Genomic DNA, 23,576 nt, shown 5'->3' on the forward strand with positions numbered 1-23,576 from the left:
ATTTTGCTTTGCTTTCTGTTTTAAAAAAATATCTTGGAGGGATTTCCTTGTCCCAGTGGATGGGACTTTTGTGGTGTGGCCAGAAAAAGAAAAGTCATGGAAATAATTTGATATCAGCATATTTTAAGTAAATATATTGTTTCCTGAGATTATGTTAAAAAATACTTTGAATGGATCTTCATAACTTATTCTTCATTCTGTGGCATCCAATCGCACAGTCATATCCAACTCTTTGCGACCCCATGCATTGCAGCCCACCAGGCTCCTCTGTCCATGGGGATTCTCCAGGCAAAAATACTGGAGTGGGTTGCCATGCCCTCCTCCAGGGAATTTTCCCAACCCAGGGATCGAACCCCGGTCTGCCACATTGCAGGCAGATTCTTTACCAACTGAATAATTTAAAGCATATTATTTAGTGGAAGGTATAGGAAAGGCAGAAATATAATCAGTTTTATTTGTCTTAGGCTCCGCGAGTACCAGTTCAAGCACTGCCCATGGTTGTCCCACCTCAGGAGCCTGACAAACCACCTGCCAATGTTGCCACCACTCTTCCCATCAGGAATAAAGGTCAGTTATACTTCTAAAGCCTTCAGGTTGTCCAAGTAAAAATAAGATTCAAAAAAAAATAGCCATTTAAAATTATTTTTCCACAAAGAAATGAATTTTACTAAGTTGGCATAAAGATTTTTTTTTTAAACAATGAAAAAAGCATGTTATTGGGAAAGAACATAGTTGAGAGCATGGATTTGTGCTGGAATGAGAAGTATTAATAGAAATTCAGATGCTCATCTTTGATGCAATTCTGATTATCTGTGATTTTCTCTAATAACTAGTAATTTCTATTCATGTTAAAATATTAGACTGGGTATAATTGGGTGACATTTTTGTAAATTACTGAAATTTCTGTAGTGATATAAGGCATAATATTAATAGCTAGATCAAAATTAAATTTTATTTTAGAGTAACTGGTTTAATATAGATTTTATATCTGAAATGCCTTTTCTCAACCAAGAATTCAAAGTTACTTCAGATATGGTTGTGTGTTTCTTTAGAACTCTCAGGTCCATATTTTACTTGTGGATGTTACATCATGTATGATTCATAAGTCATGTCCCGAAACAGCGACTAGTTTGAATCAGTTTTTCTTTTTAGAGAGTTTTACCTGAAGCACCAGTGTGGCTTTAACTTTTTGGTTTTTGGCTCCCTGTATTATTTTACCAACAGTAATACTAAGTATTTCCACCAGTTCTTTTCAATCACTGCTACCAATCTAGAGCCTTGGCACCTTTTTCACTTGGTATACCAAGCAAATGATTGCTATACCGATAGCCAGATACGTTTATTCACCTGGCTGTCGGAAGATACGATGAATGTCATAGTTCAGCATCTTTTCTTCCAGGGAAACTGAATTCCAGTTGTCTACTGGCCAAGTAGCTTTATGAATATGTGAATTTCTATCTTACCTTTATCAGTCTTGAAGATGGTAGGCCCCAACAAATATTTATTTTAGTTGAATTTTAATTTCTTGGTACTTCTTAGTGGTTTGAGTACTCTTTGTGTGTATGTGTGTGTGTTTAAAAGGCACAGATTATTAAATGTAGAAAAACCTTGACTTAGAGGTTTAAGTTTTCTCTACATCATAATAATTTAGCATTATTTTTCTGTTCTTATGATAAGTTTTTACATCTTTATGATCAGGTGAAGTATCTATCTACACATAGTCTTAGATTTTGTTTTAATTGTACCACTTTGATATCACAAATCTGCATCCCTCTATTGTCTAATTTTAGCCATGTGGTATTTTTAAAATTCTGAAATTGATTTCCCAAAGATTATTCTATGCACATAAAATACATACATTTTATATTTATGATGAAGAAGGTGGATTTGTTTTTAACTCCTTAATGCATTTTCACCTTCTGTGGATATAATAACTTGGTGCATAACTGTTGGCACTAAACCTCCCAACAGTAACTCTGTAATGAGGATGCCATTCATGTGCACTTCTGAGGGGGTTTCTTTTTCACACAGCTGCTTCTAAACAAAAGTCCAGCAGCCATTTGCCAGCAAACAGCCAGGATGTACAGGGTTACATCACCAATCAGTCTCCAGAGAGCATTGTAGAAGAGGCTCAGGGAAAGTTAACAGAACTGGAACAGAGGATAAAAGAAGCCATAGAAAAGAATGCACAGCTGCAGTCGTTGGAACTGGCTCATGCTGACCAACTTACCAAGGAGAAGATCGAGGAGCTGAACAAAACAAGGGAGGAACAAATCCAGAAGAAACAAAAGATTTTGGAGGAACTACAGAAAGTAGAACGAGAGTTACAACTGAAAACTCAGCAGCAGCTAAAAAAGCAGTATCTAGAGGTTAAAGCTCAAAGAATTCAACTTCAGCAGCAGCAGCAACAGTCTTGCCAACATCTGGGACTGCTGACTCCGGTTGGGGTTGGAGAACAGCTTTCTGAGGGAGACTATGCACGGTTACAGCAAGTGGATCCCGTTTTGCTTAAAGATGAACCCCAGCAAACTGCTGCTCAGATGGGTTTTGCACCAATCCAGCCTCTGGCCATGCCTCAAGCTTTGCCTCTGGCGGCAGGTCCCTTGCCTCCAGGGTCCATCGCAAATCTTACAGAACTGCAAGGAGTGATAGTTGGACAGCCAGTACTGGGCCAAGCACAGTTGGCAGGGCTGGGGCAAGGAATTCTGACAGAAACACAACAAGGGTTAATGGTAGCCAGCCCTGCTCAGACCCTCAATGACACGCTGGATGACATCATGGCAGGTGGGTTTATATTGTTACGAGCAGGTATCAAATATGATTTGCTTAAGGCGAGTAAGAGTGTGCCAGAATTTTTTGCCGTTACCCAACTTAAGAACTATTTCTGGACTCTTGACCCATGTATATCTTTAGAAATATTATTTCAATCTCAGAAGTTCTCAGATGGATACAGGTCAAATTAAAAATTAGTTCATTCAGTGCAAGTGACTGAAACTTTCTGGCTTAGGTGGGTAGGCTGGGAATCTAAGTTTTTTGGTAGTCGGGTTGATGTTTAATTTTTTGTTTGTTTGTTTCTTGTTTTTTCTAAGTTAAGAATACTGATAGAATTTTGGCTTTTTTGCTTCTGTATTCACACCAGGGGAAGTTGATAGAAGTTGAACTGCAAAACTAGTAGGATACATCAGAAATCTTATTTGTGAACAGAAATACTTTATATCCTGATGGATCAGACTTCAAATCTGATGAATATTTTTTAAAAAATGTAAATACTTTTACAACACTAAAAAAGTACCACCAAATAAGATTTGATTATATAGTATGTCAGTGATTTATCCTTTATGAATGTTAATGTGTAGTTTCTCTCTAATTGTAATTGTATTATGGAAAGGAGTAGTCCCCTGACAGTATCATAAATGATATATCTTTAACTGGGTAACCAGAGAATTTTTTAAACATTTTAATTAGTCTCATTGGCAAAAAAAAATATTTTAGGAAGTTGTTTCAGTGGTTCTAGTTCTATTTACTTACTGAATATTTTTCGTGAGTTTTATAACAAACTAGTAGAATGAGATTTCACAGGGTTATGAACCGTAAGAATACTATACTGAAAAGGACATTTTTTTCCATTAAAAAAAAAAAACGAACCAGAAAAGGAAGGAACAGGGGAAAACAAAGGGATTAAATAGGTGAATTTTGATAATTTTTATCTGCTCTCTTCTCCCTTTTTAATTCTTTGGTTTATATTTAAAGGATGCTTGAAGTTTTGAAACTATGTTTACATAGCATTATATATGATAGATTATATATAGTTTAACTTTTAATTTTTTAAAAGAATAAGAGAAAACTAAATTGTATAGTGTTGAGATATTTAGTTGGGCCTCCTGGCTATTCAGTGGTAAAGAATCCACCTGCAGTGTAGGAGATGTGGGTTCCATCCCTGGGTAGGGAAGATCCCCTGGAGGAGGGCATGGCAACCACTCCAGTGTTCTTGCCTGGAGAATCCCATGGACAGAGCCTGGTGGGCTACAGCCTGTAGGATCTTAAAGAGTTGGATATGACTGATGTGAAGAGCAGGTATATATGAGATATTTAGTAGGTAACATTAAGAAACTAAGAAACCAACTAATGAGACAGATATTGTACTTAGAAATTAAAATAGAAAGTTTCCTAGTTCTCTTCTAGTATCACCTCAACAGTAATATGTGGAATGAAAATTTCTGATCTTAGAGGGTCCAGTAACTACATCAGAAAAAAATGCTGTTAATCATTAGTAAGAACAATAAAGATTCTTGTGTTAAGAAGTATAAATTTTTTATAGATTTGAAAATTACTACCAATCACCATTAGCTATTTATAATAATTGGGAATGTAATTTTAAAAACAGTAGATATATTATGAAAGTTGAAGCATACATTATTAGCTCCAAATCCCAAATTTGATATTTCTTTCATGACCATTCATTTAGATCGTAATGGTATTCTTTCTATTATGTAAATTGAACTACCAAAGAATGTATAGAATTGAGTTACTCATTCAGTTAAGTGAAGAATTGACATTGCATACCAATGAATATTTTTAAAATTTTGATATGCTATCAGAATTTACTTGATGTTCTTGGGCATAGTTATCAATAATGATTTGCCAATTGTATGATTTTTATGCCAGTCAGAATCATTGGAGGCTTGTAAAGTAGTTTTTCTGTGATTTGTTTACCAAACAAAATAATTAAATTCTCCCTGTGTTACAGTATCTTCATATACAATTTTTTTAAAGTAAAAAACTTTTCAGGAAATATGACAAATACTTGTCATATTATAAAAATACTTTGCTTGTTTATTCTCATTTATATGGGGAGAGGAGAGATGGCCAGAATAAACAGAATTAAAAACCACCAGCTACCTCCCTGCAACCTATCCCTGCATCATGCATGTACACATGCATAAACATACACATATACACTCACTTCCACAGCATTTCTTTAAACTTTTCTGTGGTAGTACTTGTTATTTCAGTTAAGTAATAACCATTTCCATTTCTTTGGATTTTTAAATATCTTACAACTTCATTAGGCTTAGTCTTGTCTTTCTTTTTTCCTTAAACATAATCTCTGTCCTTTATTCATTAGTCCCAGTTTATTAGATGCTCTTATAAGGTTCAGTCGCTTTTTCTCTAGCACTTGGCTGGCCAAGATCTTCTATCTTCCCTGGTTTCTATACTAGCCAAAGCAAGATCAGTTCCTTGTTTAACCAGTCTTAACACCTTGCTTTGCTGTGCTCTCAAGATCTCCTCTTTCCTTACCTGTTGTTAAAACCTCTGAACTCTTAACACCAAGGAAGTTCCACATGTAAAGATCTGGTCTGTACCATAGTTCCTTCAGGTACCTACATATTTACAATTATTAATTTTAATTGTAGAGAATGGATGAGTGACAGGCAGTTATTTAGTTTTAGTAAAACAATTTCATAGGTACCTGAAAGGAAGCGATATGAGGAAATTGATTTTTCCTATTTCCTTGACCAAAAATAAGAAAACCAATTTAATATGTTCTTTAGAAGAACTTACTCTAATGGAAATATAAATTATAATTTAGCCATTTAATGGTAAACTAGACTTTTTTGTTGTTTAGTATCATGAAGTAAAAATCAATTTTTTGGACAGACTGATGTTCATTCTGTTTAAGCTAATTTTGTGTTTAGGTTAGCATTTTTATTTGTGAATATCTAATCAAAGGAGAATATGGAATCTATTTTAAGAGCCATAGATTTTATATGGTTTTGAAATTTTTATCTAAAATGTGTGAATTGTCTTGATCTTTTTCTTAACATACAAAACTACCAGCATGGAGTAACAATATCAAGGCCATTAGGTGATTAATAAAATAGTACGTACCCTTTTCTATTGATCTGGATCCCTAAGGATTTGAAGAGTGTGTTTTGTTTGTTTTGTTTCCTCCTCTGTTTTTGTTTTGGCTTTTAAGTGGACTTAAAAATGTATAATTATAGAATGTGTGTTGCTATAATGTATAGTGTATGTTTGTGCCTGAACTGAGGATTTCATGTAAAATAGATTTTTTTAATTGACAATCATGTTTATAATTGTTATAATAAGGTCAATTTCAGTTTTGTTCTTGGTAGTATCATAAATAACCTCTTGCTGGTTTCAGATCCAGTTGTGAATCATGATTATTTTCTGTCTGATGTAGTTGATAACTACGTTGGTAACTTACATCCATACTACTGTTGATCATTCAAGATTAGCATTTTCAATAAGGGGGGAAAGGATTGATATTCACATGTCAACTCCAAAAGTCAGTTGATGAGGGAGTAAAGTACCCTCAACTGCTACCACCTTGAAATTCTCCCAGCTCAAGTACTGACCTAATTAGCCCCTTCTTAATTTGCTTATTTTGGTGAAAATAATATCATGGCAAAATTACACTTATAAGAACTAACAATAATCTACATTTGAAGGATGGTTGCGTGCATGCATTTATTTCTACCCTAATCTTTAATTTCATCCTTCTAAGTCCAGTGTGATTGCTTGATTGATTGGGCATTGTACCTCCTTCAGAATAATTTCTGTACATGAGAAACTGTTTCTGTGTGAGGATCAAATTTATATATATACATACTGTCATACTGAGGGCCACCCCCTGTCTATAGCTAATAAATGAATAGGAAGTATTTTAAATAGTCCATAGTGAATATCCCCAGTGATATTACTTTCATTAGTTCTAGACTGTGAGGTGTGAAATTGGCAGGTAAAAGTCATATTTTCTCCTTCTGAACTTGACTATTTTAACTTTTATTCCTTTTCTGATTAAGAAGACATATGGATAACCGTTTGCATGTATTACTTTTAATTCATAAAAATATTTTTGTTTTCAGGGTTATTTTGAACTAAAATTTTATGATTACATACCATAAGAGGGGAATTTGTTTTCCACATGGATTATTGTTTAGCAAATGGGTTACTTTCAATATATATTTAAATTTTGCTCTATGTCCAATGTCAGAAATAACCAGGAAAATGAGTTATTAGTGCTCTGGCAGTCTCTCTGTAGATATTTTGTTTTTAAATATCTTTAACTATTTTCTAATAATTATTTCTTGCTGTTACCTAACAGTGTTTCATCCTTATTAAGTGCAGTTATTTTGTCCAACAGCAGTCAGTGGAAGAGCATCTGCAATGTCAAACACTCCTACCCACAGTATCGCTGCTTCCATTTCCCAACCTCAGACTCCAACTCCAAGCCCTATCATCTCTCCTTCAGCCATGCTTCCTATCTACCCTGCCATTGACATTGACGCGCAGGTAAGTCCACACTCAGGAGTGACAGCTCTAACTGCATTATATCATTGTGAAACTTTCATCAGTGATTTAAATCATCCTAGACTGCTTTTGCTTTGTCTCTGGGCAAAGACTTGAGCCACAAATGTAAATTACAAAATCCACATTTAAAGCAATAAAATTCCAAGCACAGATTATTACTGATAATTACTGTGAATATTTGGTTTCCACAGTCATCAAGTAATCTTTTTTTCTTAAACTTTAGAACAGGATGTCAAGAGACAAAACTTAAGATTTGTGTATTTTATCTAAACTTTAATTAGAAGCTGTATTTTAAAATTCATACTGGATTCCATCTAATATCATGTATATACTCAGTTGCATTTATATTGTCTTTGAAAATTCTGATCTTACTGACAGAAGTATGTAATAAGTCTGTGTGTCTGTATATAACACCTGTTAAGTTCTTTAAAAAAAAAAAGTTATTTTAAAACATTCACTTACCATGAAACCTCAGAGCAAAGTGAGGTTGGGAAGAAAGGATAGCTTGTATTTCTTCCTGAAGTAATGCCAAGAGGCCTAGCTTACAAGACTGCTGAAGGAGGTAAGGGTATGTGGCTTTCTTTAGGACTGAGAAATGTTTGCAGTTTATTTAGTTTTGTGTTTTGATTAATACCTGATAGAGAGACTAGTATGAGAGTGGTGGTGTACATTATAAAACTTGTTTTATAAATGATCAGTTCTTTATAATTATCAGTTTTAGGGAAGGAGACAGGGAGAGAGAAAGTGTGTGTGTGTAACATTGCACCATTAAGGGGCTGTACTATTAAGCTATTGAAAATAAAGCCTCCTTTTCATTAAAATGTTTCTTGGTAATACTGTGGAAAAGGAATTTAATTTGTTCTTACTTGCTTTTCTTATTATAAGAGCTAACTTTGTTTTGTTTTGAGCACTTAAAATTGTCAGGGGCTATTTTTAAGAAATAACCTTATTTAATCTTCAGACTACGCATATGAGTAGCTACTCCTAAAACCCCATTTTCCAGATGAAAAAATCAAGGCTAAAAGAGACATTAAGAATTGGGCTTACAATCACTTCATTTAACTAAGAAGTGGTGGGGCTGGTAGTCAAACTTAGGTTTGTTTAACTTCAAAGGTACTCTTCCAGATACCATACTATAAGCCTCATTTTTCATTAAAAAAAGAAAGACATTGATTTGATGAACCACAGTGGTTTACATTTCTTAAGGATTGTATTATAGAATTGGATTGAACTTTTTATTGAATTTGCATTATTTTCTCCAATCTGTTTTGCTCTGAATCTATTAATGTTTTAACCAGAAGTATTTTTTCTAGTTTTTATGGGATCAAAAATTGGTCCATAAGTAAAAATGAAACTTCACCAAAATATAAAAGGATTTCTTTTTTAATGCTTTAAAATAAAACAGCCCCAGAAAAGGTTCCATTAAGTATGATCATGAATTTATTGAATTTGAGATTATTACAATGAAATATCTAACTTTACCACTTAGCCAGCATAAATTAATTTCTAAGAAGCTGCATAAAAATACTTTTAAAATATTAAAATTTAAAATACAATATACATTTTAAATGTAGTACACATTTTTATTAAAAAAAATTTGACTATGGCTCCTTAAAAATCTGCTTCTTTACATGAGGTTTTTCAGATGGGTTAGGCTAATTTGAGTCACAATACTTTTCTTGAAGTTTACCATAATTGAATAGTTAGGAATTAGAAATTTCTTGCATCACATGTTTTAGAATACATAGTACAGAATTAATATTCAGAAATAATTGCTTACCACTTTTTCTTTAACTTTCAGTGTTGCTTTTTTAAATTTACTAGTTTTTATGATACCAAGAAGTTACTTAAAGTGGTATATATAAGATTCTTTGGTGCTTAATCCATCTGAAGTTCTTATTAGATTCTCAAATACAAATGCCATGAGATTTTACATAATGCATATTTTGATTTATATGTGACAGTACTGTGCTATTATAGACAGGTGATATGATGAAAAAGTTAGTACCAAGATTCTTCTATTATGAAAGATTAAAAGTTCTCTAATTGAATCCTTCATGTGTTTATTTAACAAAACTTAAACTTTTTGTTCTTAACACTTTACAGATACTTACTTCTTTTTCTTTAACTTAATCTTTATAACAGTACCATGAAGTAGGTACTGTTACTATTCCCATTTTATAGGTGAGGAGAGAGGTCTTACCTAAAAGCCAATTTTTAGTGCAGCCAGCTTTCAAATGACTGAACACTTTGGGTCTAGAATCTAAAAAATGAATCTGGCTAGATAACAAGATGTCATGTGTGTTTAATCTTTGCATTGTTTTAGCATATTTCCTAGATGTACCACATATTTATCACAAATTTTAAGGAAGAACAGAAGTTTAATTTTTAATGCTTCAGTACGTCTCGTTTTGGGGCTTCCCTGATGGCTCAGACATTAAAGATTCTGCCTGCAATGTAGGAAACCTGGGTTCCATCCATGGGTCAGGAAGATGCCCTGGAGAAAGGAATCGCAGCCCACTCCAGTATTCTTGCCTGGAGAATTCCATGGACAGAGGAGCCTGTCACAAAGAGTTGTACATGACTGAGTGACTAACACACACACACACACACACACACACACCTCCTTTCGAAATGCTAATGATTCTTGGAAAATGGTTGTTTAGTTGATCATTATAGTTGGGAACTAATATTTGATTTCATTTATTCATTTATTTATTTTGTTATGCTTGGTCTTCATTGCTGTACTCAGTCTTTCTCTAGTTGGAGTGATTGGGGACTACTCTTCCTTGCAGTGTGTGGGCTTCTCATTGTGGTAGCTTCGCTTGTTGCAGAGCATTTTCTATAGGCACACAGGCTTAGTTGTTCCGCTTAATTTCTGACCCTTAAAGAGTGCTAAAGATAACAAGTTTGCATTTTTTATAAGAGTCCTCAAATCTTATGTTCTATAACTAGAAATCACCCTTGGTGTTGTTTGTATTGAATTGTTTGGATATTTTCCAGACTTTTAAGATTACTAATACCGCACGCTATGCTGGTACCAGAATTTATTTTAGCAAACATCAATAAATGATAGTTTGAAGTGATTATTTGGGACTGTTTTACTATATATTCTGATAACATAGCTCTGCTCTCTATTTTTATTTTGCTTAAGTGATATAATAAAACTTATACCTGGATACTCTAGATATAGAAACATGTAGATAGGAATCATGTAGAGATTTTTAAGAGCTATGGTTTTATATGAAACAGTAAATCTGGTTGTCAGAGTTGAATCCCTTGAATTAATTAAATATTTTCTATATATTATTGTATTAAATTTTAATTAACTGTGCTGCCGCTGCTGCTAAGTCGCTTCAGTTGTGTCCGACTCTGTGTTGCCCCATAGACAGCAGCCCACCAGGTTCCCCCATCCTGGGATTCTCCAGGCAAGAACACTGGAGTGGGTTGCCATTTCCTTCTCCAAGGCGTGAAAGTGAAAAGTGAAAGTGAAGTCGCTCAGTCGTGTCCGACCCTCAGCGACCCCATGGACTGCAGCCCACCAGGCTCCTCCGTCCATGGGATTTTCCAGACAAGAGTAATGGAGTGGGGTGCCATTGTCTTCTCCTTAATTAACTCTGCTGCTGCTGCTGCTAAGTCACTTCAGTCGTGTCCGACTCTGTGCGACCCCATAGACGGCAGCCCATCAGGCTCCCCTGTCCCTGGGATTCTCCAGGCAAGAACACTGAAGTGGGTTGCCATTTCCCTCTCCAGTGCATGAAAGTGAAAAGTGAAAGTGAAGTCGCTTAGTCATGTAGGACTCTTAGCGACCCCATGGACTGCAGCCTACCAGGCTCCTCCGTCGCTAGACACTAAAAGTGAGAAAGAATTAGTTGTTCTGTTCATGAGTTCTAAAACCTGTGTTCTGGCATGAACTGAACTTGTGTTCCAGTTCTAAACTACTTGACACTTTTTTCCTCAAATTTCTAAAGGCTTTCCTTAAACTTGGAGTATCTTATTGCAGTACATCTCAAAAACAGAAAAAGTAAAAGCTTTCTAAGTAATTTTGATGACTTCTCTTCTGTTTTTAATAATTAGCATATATCTGTTATCTTTTAAAGAAGGTAAATACATATCAAGACTGAAATTGTAAAACTATGTTTTACCTTTAGTGGTATAAATATCATTTGGTACTTCTCTCTTTTTCCTGTCTTTGCAACTTGGAAAATAGTTTCATCATGATTTAATGAAATAAATTAAGGAGACCAGAATAAAATGAATTGATAGTAATATGTAATACTCTGCCATTAAAGCATTCTACCTTAAAATGCACCTATTTTCTACTTGTTTATATGAAATGTTTTAAGTGGGTTGTTACTATCTTACTGATTTGTCTCATTTATTGAATGCCCTAAAGTGCTATCCTTTTTGATCTTATATATGACCCCTGATATGGTTAGAGAATGAGATGTTTGGGATTGTGGAGGTCTACGAGTGTTCGTCTCTTTAAATTCTAACAGTTTTCAAAGTACTTTAATAAATTTCTTTTTTTATAGTTCAGATATATTTTTTCAATTATATTCCAACTCATTAAAAGTTGCCTTTTCCTTTAATATTGCATTTGTCTTATGATTCTTCCTTGGTTTTTTTTTCCTCTTATAAAATTGAGTAATCATTCCTGGTAACTTATAAACCTGAATCATGATAACAACATAGTATGATACAGAATGGTATATTTCATGATATTGTGAGCTAAATGAAAATTTTCTTTAGAATATAAACCTGGAAAGCTCTTAACAAAGCTCTTTTTTCCAGATTTCTCTCAATATATGACCAAGAATGTGACTTAATAACCAGTATAATGTAAATTCAGTGTTACTTTACCTTCTAGAAAATCATCATCTGTGTTTCATTTCCTAGATTAAAAATATTCAAAAGCGCTTTTTTAAAAAATATATATATCTTGTCAGTAGTTAATTTTAACCCAAATTCCTACTTTAGTTAAATTGTTTCTTGATGTATTGCAAATCAGGATATTTCTTACTGTTTTGGGAATGCATAGGTATGTATTTGAGAGGGTGAAAGTTTCATTTCAGGACCTTTAAGTTTGTTCTTTATTGTTCTAATAGGTTGTTGTAAAGTATTAGCTGCTTTAATTTCCCCTTAATGCAGAAATACAGTGAAGTGACCTACTTTTAAGTTCCCCAAGGAATTTGACTAACCAACCACCCTCCTCAACTTTAAATATTTTTTCCTCCAACTCTTAAATTATTCACATTTCTCTCTTAGTTTGAACCTAAATTTCCTTTGTACAGTACCTGTAAACTTCTAGTAAGCAGAGACTCTTTTACCTTTGTCAGCCCTGGAGTTCCTTACAGAGTACTTTGACTAAAAGATGCTTAATAAATGTCAACTGAATTGATATTTTATAATGTGGAAAAAAACCCAATTTTACTGATTCTCTAAAATTTTTCATGCTTACTTTTTCGAAACTTTGTCTCTTCATTCTCTGTTAAGAGTGACACCGGTTTCCTAAATTACTCTTTAACCCTCAGAAAACTTTTAGAAAACTTAATAAACTTGGTAAAGTTGACTCTTCGTCATAAAGATGGCTCTTCTACTGATAGTCTGTACACTAACATAGAGAGTGCATAATACAGTTAGACTTAATATTACGCTTCCCTCAGTTGGCTGTGCCTTAGGGCTGCGCTGTGATGTTATAGGGTAAGCAGCATTTTGTTACCCAAGATCCTCTTGGTTTTCTTACACCAATCTTTATCACTCATTAGCATGTGTGACCATTAGGTTATTTCTCTGACATTTGTCTCCATTTCTCTAAAGTCAGACACAATAATTCCTTCCTTATAGACCTGAAATGAAGATCAAATACTATAACACAATCAGAGCTGTCACTCATTTAAGTATTCATGTCCTCCATTGTTGTAGTTGGTGCATCTCTCCCTTGGGGCCAGTCTATCCCTGATCTCTGCAGTCAGTAGCTCTGCTCTCTGCAGCCTTTTCTGCAGAGCAGCTTTTGCAGTCACCCTCTTCATCCCTGACTAGTAGGCTTTTTCTTATTTCTTGATTCTATTTTTTCCTTCTGTGTCTTGTTACTCAGTTTTTTATAATGGAGCTTGGTTTTTAGAGTTACTGAACTTGTGGGAGATTATGCCTGTCCTTTTTGCATTTATTATATGACATAATATATATATATCATATATGTAGTCTTATTTTAATTAGCGATAGTCTTTGATTCTATTACCCTTATAGCTACTGTCATTTGTTCAACTTAATTCTCATCTGTTGTTTCCTAGGCAATACATCACTAAGGTAGAGAATGCAAGCATAAATAAGACATATTCATTACCTTCCAGGAAAAGATAGTCCCATGAGGGTGATAGATACATAATTGTACATTTTCTGGTAGCCACATTTTAAAAAAGCAAAAAGAAATAGGAATTAATTATAAGGCTATATTTCACATAATATATCCATAATATTATTTAAACATACAATCAATACTAAAAAGTTATTGACGTATTTTACATTTTTACTTCATACTAAAGTCTTTAAAATTTAGTGTGCATGTTATACTTACAGGTTAGAATGGTCAAATCATAAGTCATAAACTTTCCTGACTTTAGCACCAAAAGCCTCTCATCCCAGAAACCGCCTCCATACTGGGCAAATCCAGATGGCTTGCCACTCTATTTCTAAATATATATCTCAATATAACTTCATTGGAAATACTTGATTTGCGTTTAGATTTGATTAAATGACTGAAAAAGTAGGTATCATTATTTAATTTCCCCCAGACATACAGAAAAGGTTTCTAATAACCGAATTATCAGTTTTTAAGTTAAAATTAAATAAAATTTAGAATTCAGTTCCTCAGTCACTGTAGCCATATTTCAAATACTAATAGCCACATATGGCTAGTAGTTAACTTTTTTGTATAGCACCGGCTTAGAGTAATAAAAACGTGAGGACTTAATTCACTAAATAAGTATTTAAACCATGATAGAGTATGACCACTGGTAAATCCAGTGTTTGTCCCTATCCATTGGTAGAAGTCAGAAGTAAACTATATATTAACAGTGTCATCATGTCTTAATTTATAGGTCTTTGTGTTTCAAAGTACTCTGTATCTTATGTATATTTTTTGTTCCTTTGACTTTTTATGGGCTTTGTTCCTTGAATCCAGTTGCTTGAAAATAGTGTTTTCATTTCAAGACTTGTTTTTCAGCTTTCTTAGTTGAGTCCACAGTAGCTAATTTGGCCCAATAGCTGAGGATTCTTTTCAATATTCTGTGTGTTTTGAGGGCCTTTCTGCTCTGCTGTGGGAATCAAACCATTCCCAGTCCTGTTTAACCTCTTGGTGTTGTTCAGCCCCTTCTAGTGGTCTTTCCCTGGCCTCCAATAATTTTCCTTATGCACATGTGCTGATCAGAGCTCAGCTGAAGATTCTAGGGGAGCCCTCTGTGGATCTCTGGAGAACTGTCTGAATGTAGCACCTTCCTCCCCAGTAGTCTGCCCCATGAATTCTAGCCCCCTTCACTTCTCCAAACTCTTTTTCAATTCCAGGGAGACTGCTGGACTCTTTTTGGGTATCCTTTCCCTTCACTTTAGCCTGGAAACTCTCTGGGCAATACAGTATCATTTCTGTCTGCAGTGATCAGTGTTATGTATTGCCTGTCATTTCACATAACCTTCCTTTTTTGTTTGGAATGGGAAAATAAATCTTGTCTGTGCTACTCCATTTATGTGTAGAAGAGAAAGTGAGTCCGCAGTAGTATTTCTTAAAACATGTAGCTGAAAATAGCATGTGGTTGGAAAATCATACTTTTTTTCTTGCTTGCTTTAAGAATTGCCCATAAAGTTCAAATATTAGTCTTTATTAAAAAAAATTCACAAGTTAACTGCTAATGGGGAGAAAAAGATTTAATATCCAATTATTTGATACAGTAGAGTGGTATATGTGTGGGTGTGTATTTGGTATATGTACATATTATGCAATTGATGCTAACATTTTTAACTGTCTAATGAACTAATCAACAATTAATTTTTTACAGACTGAGAGTAATCATGACACAGCGCTAACGCTTGCCTGTGCTGGTGGTCACGAGGAACTGGTACAAACTCTGCTAGAAAGAGGAGCTAGTATTGAGCACCGAGACAAGAAAGGTAGATAAGAAAAGTTCATTAACTTTTTTCTAAATTTGTATCTACTACTTGTAGTCCTATATTGATGCTTAGATAGAATAGAAAATAGCACTGTTCCTTTGCTTAGCTAAGATCTTTATTTTACTTCAGGTTTTACTCCACTCATATTGGCTGCTACAGCTGGTCATGTTGGTGTTGTTGAAATATTGCTGGACAACGGTGCAGACATTGAAGCCCAGTCAGAAAGAACCAAGGATACACCACTATCTTTGGCTTGTTCTGGGGGAAGACAGGAGGTATTGTTGTTCCCAAGTATAATTTCTTTTCCTCCCTCCATTTAACAAATATATGGTTTAATTTATATGATTTTGTAGGAACAGTGGACAGACATTAAGATTTATCACAGTAATGAATCTATTAGCTTTTTAGCAAAAGGATAAGAATTAATGTTAGCATAAGCTGTCTTGCCAAAAAAAGCATACACTGTTTATTATCCTATTCATCTATAAGTACTGACTGCCGTGGAAATCCCTCTATCCTGCATTCAGACTAATAGAATGATTAAGACATCCCAAATCAAGTCAGCAAGCTTCCCATAAACAGGGCCTGTATTCATTCATCTTTTCCTCTCCCAGAGTATTTAGTATGAAAAGTACTTAAGCTCAGCCTCTGTTGCTGTCTACATATAAGATTAGTAGGGAATTAAGAGTGTTCAATTTTTAGTTGTTTTGAGTAATTTTATCTTTTAATTGTTCCCAACCCTTCTTAACTCTAAAGGTTGGTTCTTGGGTAATATTATATAATCTTTTAGCTTTTTTTAGCTAGAACAGCTGGTGTACTTAGGTGTGGACTCAAGAACTTATAACTTACTCACTTGTGTGTCTTCTTTGGACATTTAATAATCAGTTGGATAACCCCATTTTAAATCCATTTTTTAAATCCAGTTATATTCACCAGTTGTGCTGTCTCTTTGGATTGATAACTTCTCAATAGGGAGTTGTTGAGTCTTATATTTAGGAAGCACTCTAGGTCATTCTCTTTTTCTATTTCACCATTCTCATTATTTTATGTATTCCACAGTGGAGGTGATTCTACCAGTCAGAATTGTAAATGTTCTGTTTTTGGAATATAATGAATAAAATTTTGACTTAACTGAAATTTTTGATCACTGTGTGATTTGAAGAGCTTCCCAGCAAATCTATATATCTCAATTTAAACTTCATTGGAAATACTTGATCTGTGTGTGTGTGTGCTCAGTCACTCAGTCATGAATGACTCTTTGCAACCTTATGGACTGAGAGACTAAGCGCACGCACACAAACACACACACACTTTATTGCTTAAGGGACTCCTTGTAAGATAAAATAACCTAATGCCAATTTGGGAACTTGATTTATAATCTTATTACATAAGCCACTTAGGCTTACTGACTAAAGGAAAAATCTGATAGAAAGTCACAGCTTCAGAAAAAGACAAAAATTGTATGATATTGCTTACATGTGAAATTAAAAAAAAATGATACTAATGAACTTATATACAAAGCAGAAATAGACTCACAAACACGGAAAACAAGCTTACAGCTACCAAAGGGGAAAGGAGTAGCTGATGAATAAAACAGGAGTTAGGGATTAACATATCCTCACTACTATATATGGAATAGATGACCAACAAGGACCTACTATATAGCACAGGGAACTATACTCAAAATTTTAGAATAACCTATAAGGGAAAAGAATTTGAAAAGGAAAAAATTATATATGTATATAACTGAATACATACGTGTTCAGTATATATATGTATATACAACTGAATTATTTTGCTATACACCTGAAACTAACACACAGTAAATCAAATATGCTTCAATAAAAAAATAAAATTTAAAAAAGAAAGTGGTTAAGAATGTGAACTTAAAAAGACAAAAAAATGGTATAATAGACTAAAAGACCCCTGAATGACACTTAAGTAAATGCTAATATTCTCAGCTATCGGGGAATGTAAATTAAGACCCAGTGAGATATCACATCTACTAGAATGGCTAAATTAAAGATTGACAGTACTAAATTTTGCCAAATTGCCAAAACTAGAAACAGTAGTGATGTTCATCAATAGAATAGATAAACTAGTGTATTCATTTAATGGAATGCTGCACAATACATACAAATTACTCTCAAACACTGTGTGATTCATTTATATGAAGATCTATGGTAAATGAAACTAGCCTGTGGGTAGAATTGACTGGGAAGGAACATGAATAAATAACAAATGGGAGAGAGATTCAGGAGGGAAGGGACATGGATATACCTATGGCTGATTCTTACTGATGTTTGACAGAAAACATATACAAAATTCTGTATAGCAGTTATCCCTCAATTAAAAAAATAATAAAGTGGAAAAAGCAGATTTAAATTAGTTTTATCCATTTGTCAATACTTGGTGAATATACAGTTTAAGTTTTGTGCATTTATTTAAAGTTACAGATTTCACCTAAAAAAAAAAAACCTGAAAAAAAATAAGAGGTTAGTTAATTGTACACTTGCTGATGTATTTAAGGGAAATTGTAGGTGTCTACACCTTACTTAGAAACAAAATGCATCAATGATGAACAGACAAGTAACTGTGATAGAAAAGTAAGCATAATAGAATATTAATAGTAGAATCTACATGATGAATGTATGTAATTTTTTTCAATTTTTCCATGTGCTTGAAAATTTTTTAGTAAAATTTTGGGGAAAAATAAGTATTAGCTTTACTCCAAAATTGTTTTTTACATTTAGTTTTTAAGGACATTTACATGTACAAATGAAAAAATCTATATAACGCGTGAAGTATAAATCTTTCAATGAAAATACTGTCATTTCAACAGATTGCAAAATGGATTTTACTTATCCCTTTGTTGACTTCTAAGACCTTTTGCTTTTCATTTGAGACTGATTTTGTGCAAAGGATGAAAGGACTTTCCCTTTCTTTTATTATAGACAATATACCAGAAAAAAAGAGAAATCATAAATATACACCTTGCAAATTGTCTCGCCATAAGAAGAAAGCCATTTTTTCCCTTTTCTTTTCCCAGGTGGTGGAGCTGTTGTTAGCTCGAGGGGCAAATAAAGAGCACAGGAATGTTTCTGATTACACACCTCTAAGCCTGGCTGCTTCTGGTGGCTATGTGAATATTATCAAAATATTACTAAATGCAGGAGCTGAGATTAATTCTAGGTAAGTTTTAGTCTCTCTCTCCAAGTCCCTTAAGAGCGTAATGTTAAAGATATTTGTAGAACAACACATCTTTAATGCCATACTTAGGAAATGCCTACATTACAGATTTAGAATTCAAATTTAAAATTATTGACATACAACTTGAAAAAATTATCAATTGCTGTATTTCTTACGGAATTCAGTAACTTCACTTTAATAATGAGTTAATTTGATTTTAGTCCAAGTTATTGTACAGAAAGTATTCTGGTTCTGGGTAGTAAAAGATTTGAAGTGTGTTCTTAAATAAGTCTACAGAATAAAGAATCTTAATCTTCAATCATGAGATAGAATTCTGTATTATCATCCAATTTTTCCAGGACATTTAAAAATGTATATTTTTCCTTCTGTTCTTCCCATACTTCCACCCCCAGAACTGGTAGCAAATTGGGCATTTCTCCTCTGATGTTAGCAGCTATGAATGGGCACACAGCTGCCGTTAAGCTCCTGTTAGACATGGGCTCTGACATTAATGCTCAAATAGAAACCAATCGGAATACTGCCCTTACCTTAGCCTGCTTCCAAGGAAGAACTGAAGTGGTTAGTCTTCTGCTTGATAGAAAAGCAAATGTGGAACACAGAGCTAAGGTAAGAAGAGGTCTGAGATTAGCCTATGGATTTATTTCTTTGACATTTAAGGTATACATTGGCAATATGCTTATTATAATTCTAGTACTTTGTAGTAATCTCTTTGTAGTCATCTCTTACATATATATTTATACATTTAAACAGAAGCCATTCTATATGACTCGGTTAAGCATCACCTCTTTAAAATACCTTAGCAACTTCTTTTTTTTTAATCTTTGAGAGAGACATTGCTTTCTTTTTCTTTATTTTTTAAAATTTATTTGTTTATGGCTGTGAAAGGTGTATCTGTGGCACGTGGAATACTCTTTGTGGGCATGCAGATCCCTCCATTACACATGTGGGCTCTTCACTGCTACACATGGGCTTCTCTCTAGTTGTGGTCCATGGGCTTAGTTGTCCTGCAGCATATGGAATCTTAGTTCCCTGATCAAGGATCGAACCCATGTCCCCTGCATTAGAAGGTGGATTCTTAAGCACTGGGCCACCAGGGAAGTCCCAGCAATAGATTTTTGTAGGTAATAATGACATTAGGGTTGTCAGCTAAAAACTATATACTATCATTAAAGAGAAGAGAGGAACAGAGCTTCCCTGGTGGCTCAGTGTTAAAGAATCTACCTGCAATGCAGGAGACCAGGTTCAGTTCCTGGGTCGTGAAGATCCTCTGGAGGAGGAAACGGCAACCCCTTCCAGTATTCTTGCCTGGAGAATCCCATGGACAGAGGAGCCTGGCAGGTTACAGTCCATAGCATCACAAAGAGTTGGACACGACTAAGTGACTAACACTTTTCACTTTCATATGCCAAGTACTTTCATCGTTTTTTCCCCCCACAAATTAACATTAGGCAGAATCATCTGCTTTCAGTAGATGTCACTGTAACTGAGAGAGGTTAGTAGTGTCAGTGTTGGAATTGAGATATGAATTTTGGTAACAGCTATATAATATAATTCCCCCAAATTATTATTCTTTAACATTTTGGTACTTTCTCGTCTCTTATGTGTTGTTTTTTATTTTTCACTAAACCTAGACTGGCCTCACACCACTAATGGAAGCTGCCTCTGGTGGTTATGCAGAGGTGGGCCGAGTCCTTTTGGATAAAGGTGCTGATGTTAATGCCCCTCCAGTGCCCTCCTCGAGAGATACAGCTTTAACCATAGCAGCAGATAAAGGGCATTATAAATTCTGTGAGCTTCTTATTGGCAGGTATGATGTTACCATACTCCACATGTGATACGGGGTTACTAGTGATGACTATTCTCTGTGCAGATTGTACTATTTAAAAATCAGATGTGATTACTTCTATTAACAGTGTATTTTTTTTTTTTTTAATGTTTTAAACCTACCTATGTTATTTTCCACCCATACAGAGCTATGCTGCATTGTTATTTTCAGTGCAGCCCAGGAATACTTTACTTCCTTTTTTGTCTGGGTATACACTTTTTAAGTGCTATAATAAGCTGTTGTCAGCCATAGTCCCATCACCCTCATAGTTTTGCAGAGATGTCACCCTAATTCGTGTAAGTCTGGCAATAATCTAGGCTTCACCATTGATTTTTCATGTTCTTTATGGTAATTAGGGCTTTTAAGTGAGTTATGAAACTGTTCAAGATATAAGATAGAGTCCAGAATGTTTTTTATTTTAAGTCACTTAGAGGTTGCCTGCCAGTCTTTCAGAGTTGCTTGTCTGCTAAATTTGATTGGCATGGTGCCCTAATAGTAGTATTTAGTAGTAGCTACTATCAACTACTGTTATTTGCCATGAGTCTTATTCACCATGGTGCCCACTGAGTGCTAAACCTTCATGTTATTTTAGGATTCATTCTTTTCCAAAACCACATAATATAAATACATGAATACGAATAATCTGAAAGATATAATCACCTCATAGGATACTGTTTGTGCTCTAGGATACTGTTTAGTATATTATGATATTAACAGGATGTATCTTCTTATTTCTCCAAAAAATTTTTACATTTTCTCAGGATTTAAAATCAAAATTATGCACAAAGAATGAATTATTTTTAATTTAAAATAAGAAAAGCAGTTATTGATGTATGGTTAATTTTGATTTAGTGGCTTTTAATTTGATGAATGGAAATTCTTTATAATGTAATTTTGAGAGAAATACATTTTAGTCCTATGTATTTTTAAATAATTTTTTTTCTTTAAAGAATATTTTCACAAGTTAATAGTTGACTTTTATTATCATTTGTGTCATATATTTGAAAGTGATATTGTGTCATTCATTTAGGGGAGCCCATATCGATGTACGTAATAAGAAGGGGAACACTCCGTTGTGGCTGGCAGCAAATGGCGGACACCTGGATGTGGTTCAGTTACTGGTGCAAGCAGGTGCAGATGTGGATGCAGCCGACAACCGCAAGATAACTCCTCTTATGGCAGCATTTAGAAAGGTAGAAGTCTTTCATTCTCATCCACTTGGGTGTTTTTCACTTAGACTAGGAAGTTCATCATTTAATTATCACTAAAGACCCTCATTTTAGGAGCTAACAGCAAAGGTAAAAACAGTAAGATAATAAGCAAATAATCACTCTGATGGCAACATTGAAAGTTAGATAATAGGTATCCCAGAAAAGCTATCAATAGTATCAGTATTGGATGTCAAAGCTAAGTAAACTTTTAAAAATTGTACTATGTAGAATTTTCAAATTCTAGTTGCAGTCTTACTCTTTTGCAAAATATGAATCCACCTAAGAGTAATTAATTACTTATTTATGAATGAGTGTTTTCTTGTATTAGCACACAGAAAAATTTAACTTAAATTGATTTTATTTTTAATTATTCACATTAATTTCTAGAGAAAAAAAAGAAAAATGAAAATTGAGCTGCCAATATTTGAAACCTTCAGAAGTAGAAATAAATTTTGTGAAATTAAAACTTTCTGTAGTGCATAACATAGAACTATATCTAAGTTACTTGATTTAATGATTTGATCTCCTAAATGCAGGTCTGATTTGTTATTTGGAAAGCCAGTTTATTATTCTAGGGATTATAGTTTTGAGCTTTCTCATTCAGTAGGTAAAATCTCATACAGATTCTAAATTATTTTGTTGTATTGAAAAATTGTTTTTTAAAAAAATCATCTTTTCCTTTTTTCTCTTATTAATTTCTCTTATTCTTTATACCATCTCTTCCCTGGGTGTTCCAGGCTACCTTCCCACTGACTCTGAATTTTCTTTCCTCTCTAATCATACTTATTCTCAGTGACTAGCTCCCTCTTCAAGCAAGCTAGCATATCAAGTTTATCTTCCTAACCATTTCACTCTGTTAGTATCCTCTTCAGGAAACTTTTCCTGTCTCGCCAGTCTCTGTAATCCTCTGAAACCGAATCTTAGCTGTTATTCAGAGACTAGTCTAGTGCCCTTTGAACTCATCTCGCATTGAGTCCCTCATGTGATTTTTCTACTTGGGCTTTTTTGTGTCACTGTCTCTCATATCACCTTTGTTCTCATCTCAGGAATGCCAATGTCCTTCCTCAATTTTCTAAAATTACTCATTTCTTGGGTGCAGTGTAAATCTCCCCTTCTACAGAAACTCTTCCCATTCCATTTGAGCTCACATTGAAATACCTTATCTCTTATAACATACATATATCTCATGTTTCCAAATAGACTTAGCTCCTTAAGCAGGGCACTTACCTTTTATACTCTTTCGTTATTCATTTCATTACTTATTTTCTTATTACCTACTGTGTACAATTGTACAGATTCCAAGTGTTGCATTTTGTACAAAATGTAATCATCATAGATCCACAGGCAAAATTAGGTAACTGAATTGTCCCATATAAATATTTTTAAATACTGTAGAAGTGTTAATGAGGCATCAAGCAAAGGTGCAAATGCCATTTAAGGTATTCATTAAAAGATACAGGTAGTTTTTAAAAATTAATTAATTTATTTTAATTGGAGGATAATTACTTTACAGTATTGTGGTGGTTTTTGCCATACATCAACATGAATCAGCCATGGGTGCACGTATCCCTTCATCCTGAATCCCTCTCCCACCTCCCTCCCCACCCCATCCTTCTGTGTTGTCTTAGAGCACCGGCTTTGAGTGCCCAGCATCATGCATTGAACTTGAACTAGTCATCTGTTTTACATATGGTAATATACATGTTTCAGTGCTATTCTCTCAAATCATCCCACCCTCGCCTTCTCCCACGTAGTCTAAAAGTTTGTTCTTTACATCTGTGTCTCTTTTGCTGTCTTGCATATAAGGTAGTCGTTACTATCTTTCTAAATTCCAT

At 34.2% G+C, this 23,576-nt stretch overlaps 1 protein-coding gene across 15 annotated transcripts in view; it reads left to right on the forward strand.

The window, feature by feature from the left end:
* ANKRD17 (ankyrin repeat domain 17) overlaps positions 1–23,576 on the forward strand; it is a 165,763-nt gene that overhangs the window by 99,482 nt on the left and 42,705 nt on the right. For 7 of the 15 annotated variants that reach the window (XM_086405414.1, XM_086405430.1, XM_086405417.1 and 4 more), the window contains 9 exons: positions 465–567; positions 2,032–2,784; positions 7,166–7,314; positions 15,384–15,495; positions 15,625–15,770; positions 18,545–18,687; positions 19,098–19,311; positions 20,337–20,512; positions 21,561–21,723. In XM_086405414.1, coding sequence (XP_086261540.1) covers positions 465–567; positions 2,032–2,784; positions 7,166–7,314; positions 15,384–15,495; positions 15,625–15,770; positions 18,545–18,687; positions 19,098–19,311; positions 20,337–20,512; positions 21,561–21,723 — 1,959 coding nt within the window. The remainder of the gene's footprint in view (positions 1–464; positions 568–2,031; positions 2,785–7,165; positions 7,315–15,383; positions 15,496–15,624; positions 15,771–18,544; positions 18,688–19,097; positions 19,312–20,336; positions 20,513–21,560; positions 21,724–23,576) is intronic. The other 8 variants (XM_086405415.1, XM_086405418.1, XM_086405420.1 and 5 more) reach the window with 3 other exon arrangements.

Source organism: Bos grunniens, chromosome 6, assembly GCF_055505025.1.
Source record: "Bos grunniens cultivar Pamir isolate PY7600 chromosome 6, Bosgru_T2T1.0, whole genome shotgun sequence".
Classification (NCBI taxonomy): Eukaryota; Metazoa; Chordata; class Mammalia; order Artiodactyla; family Bovidae; genus Bos; species Bos grunniens.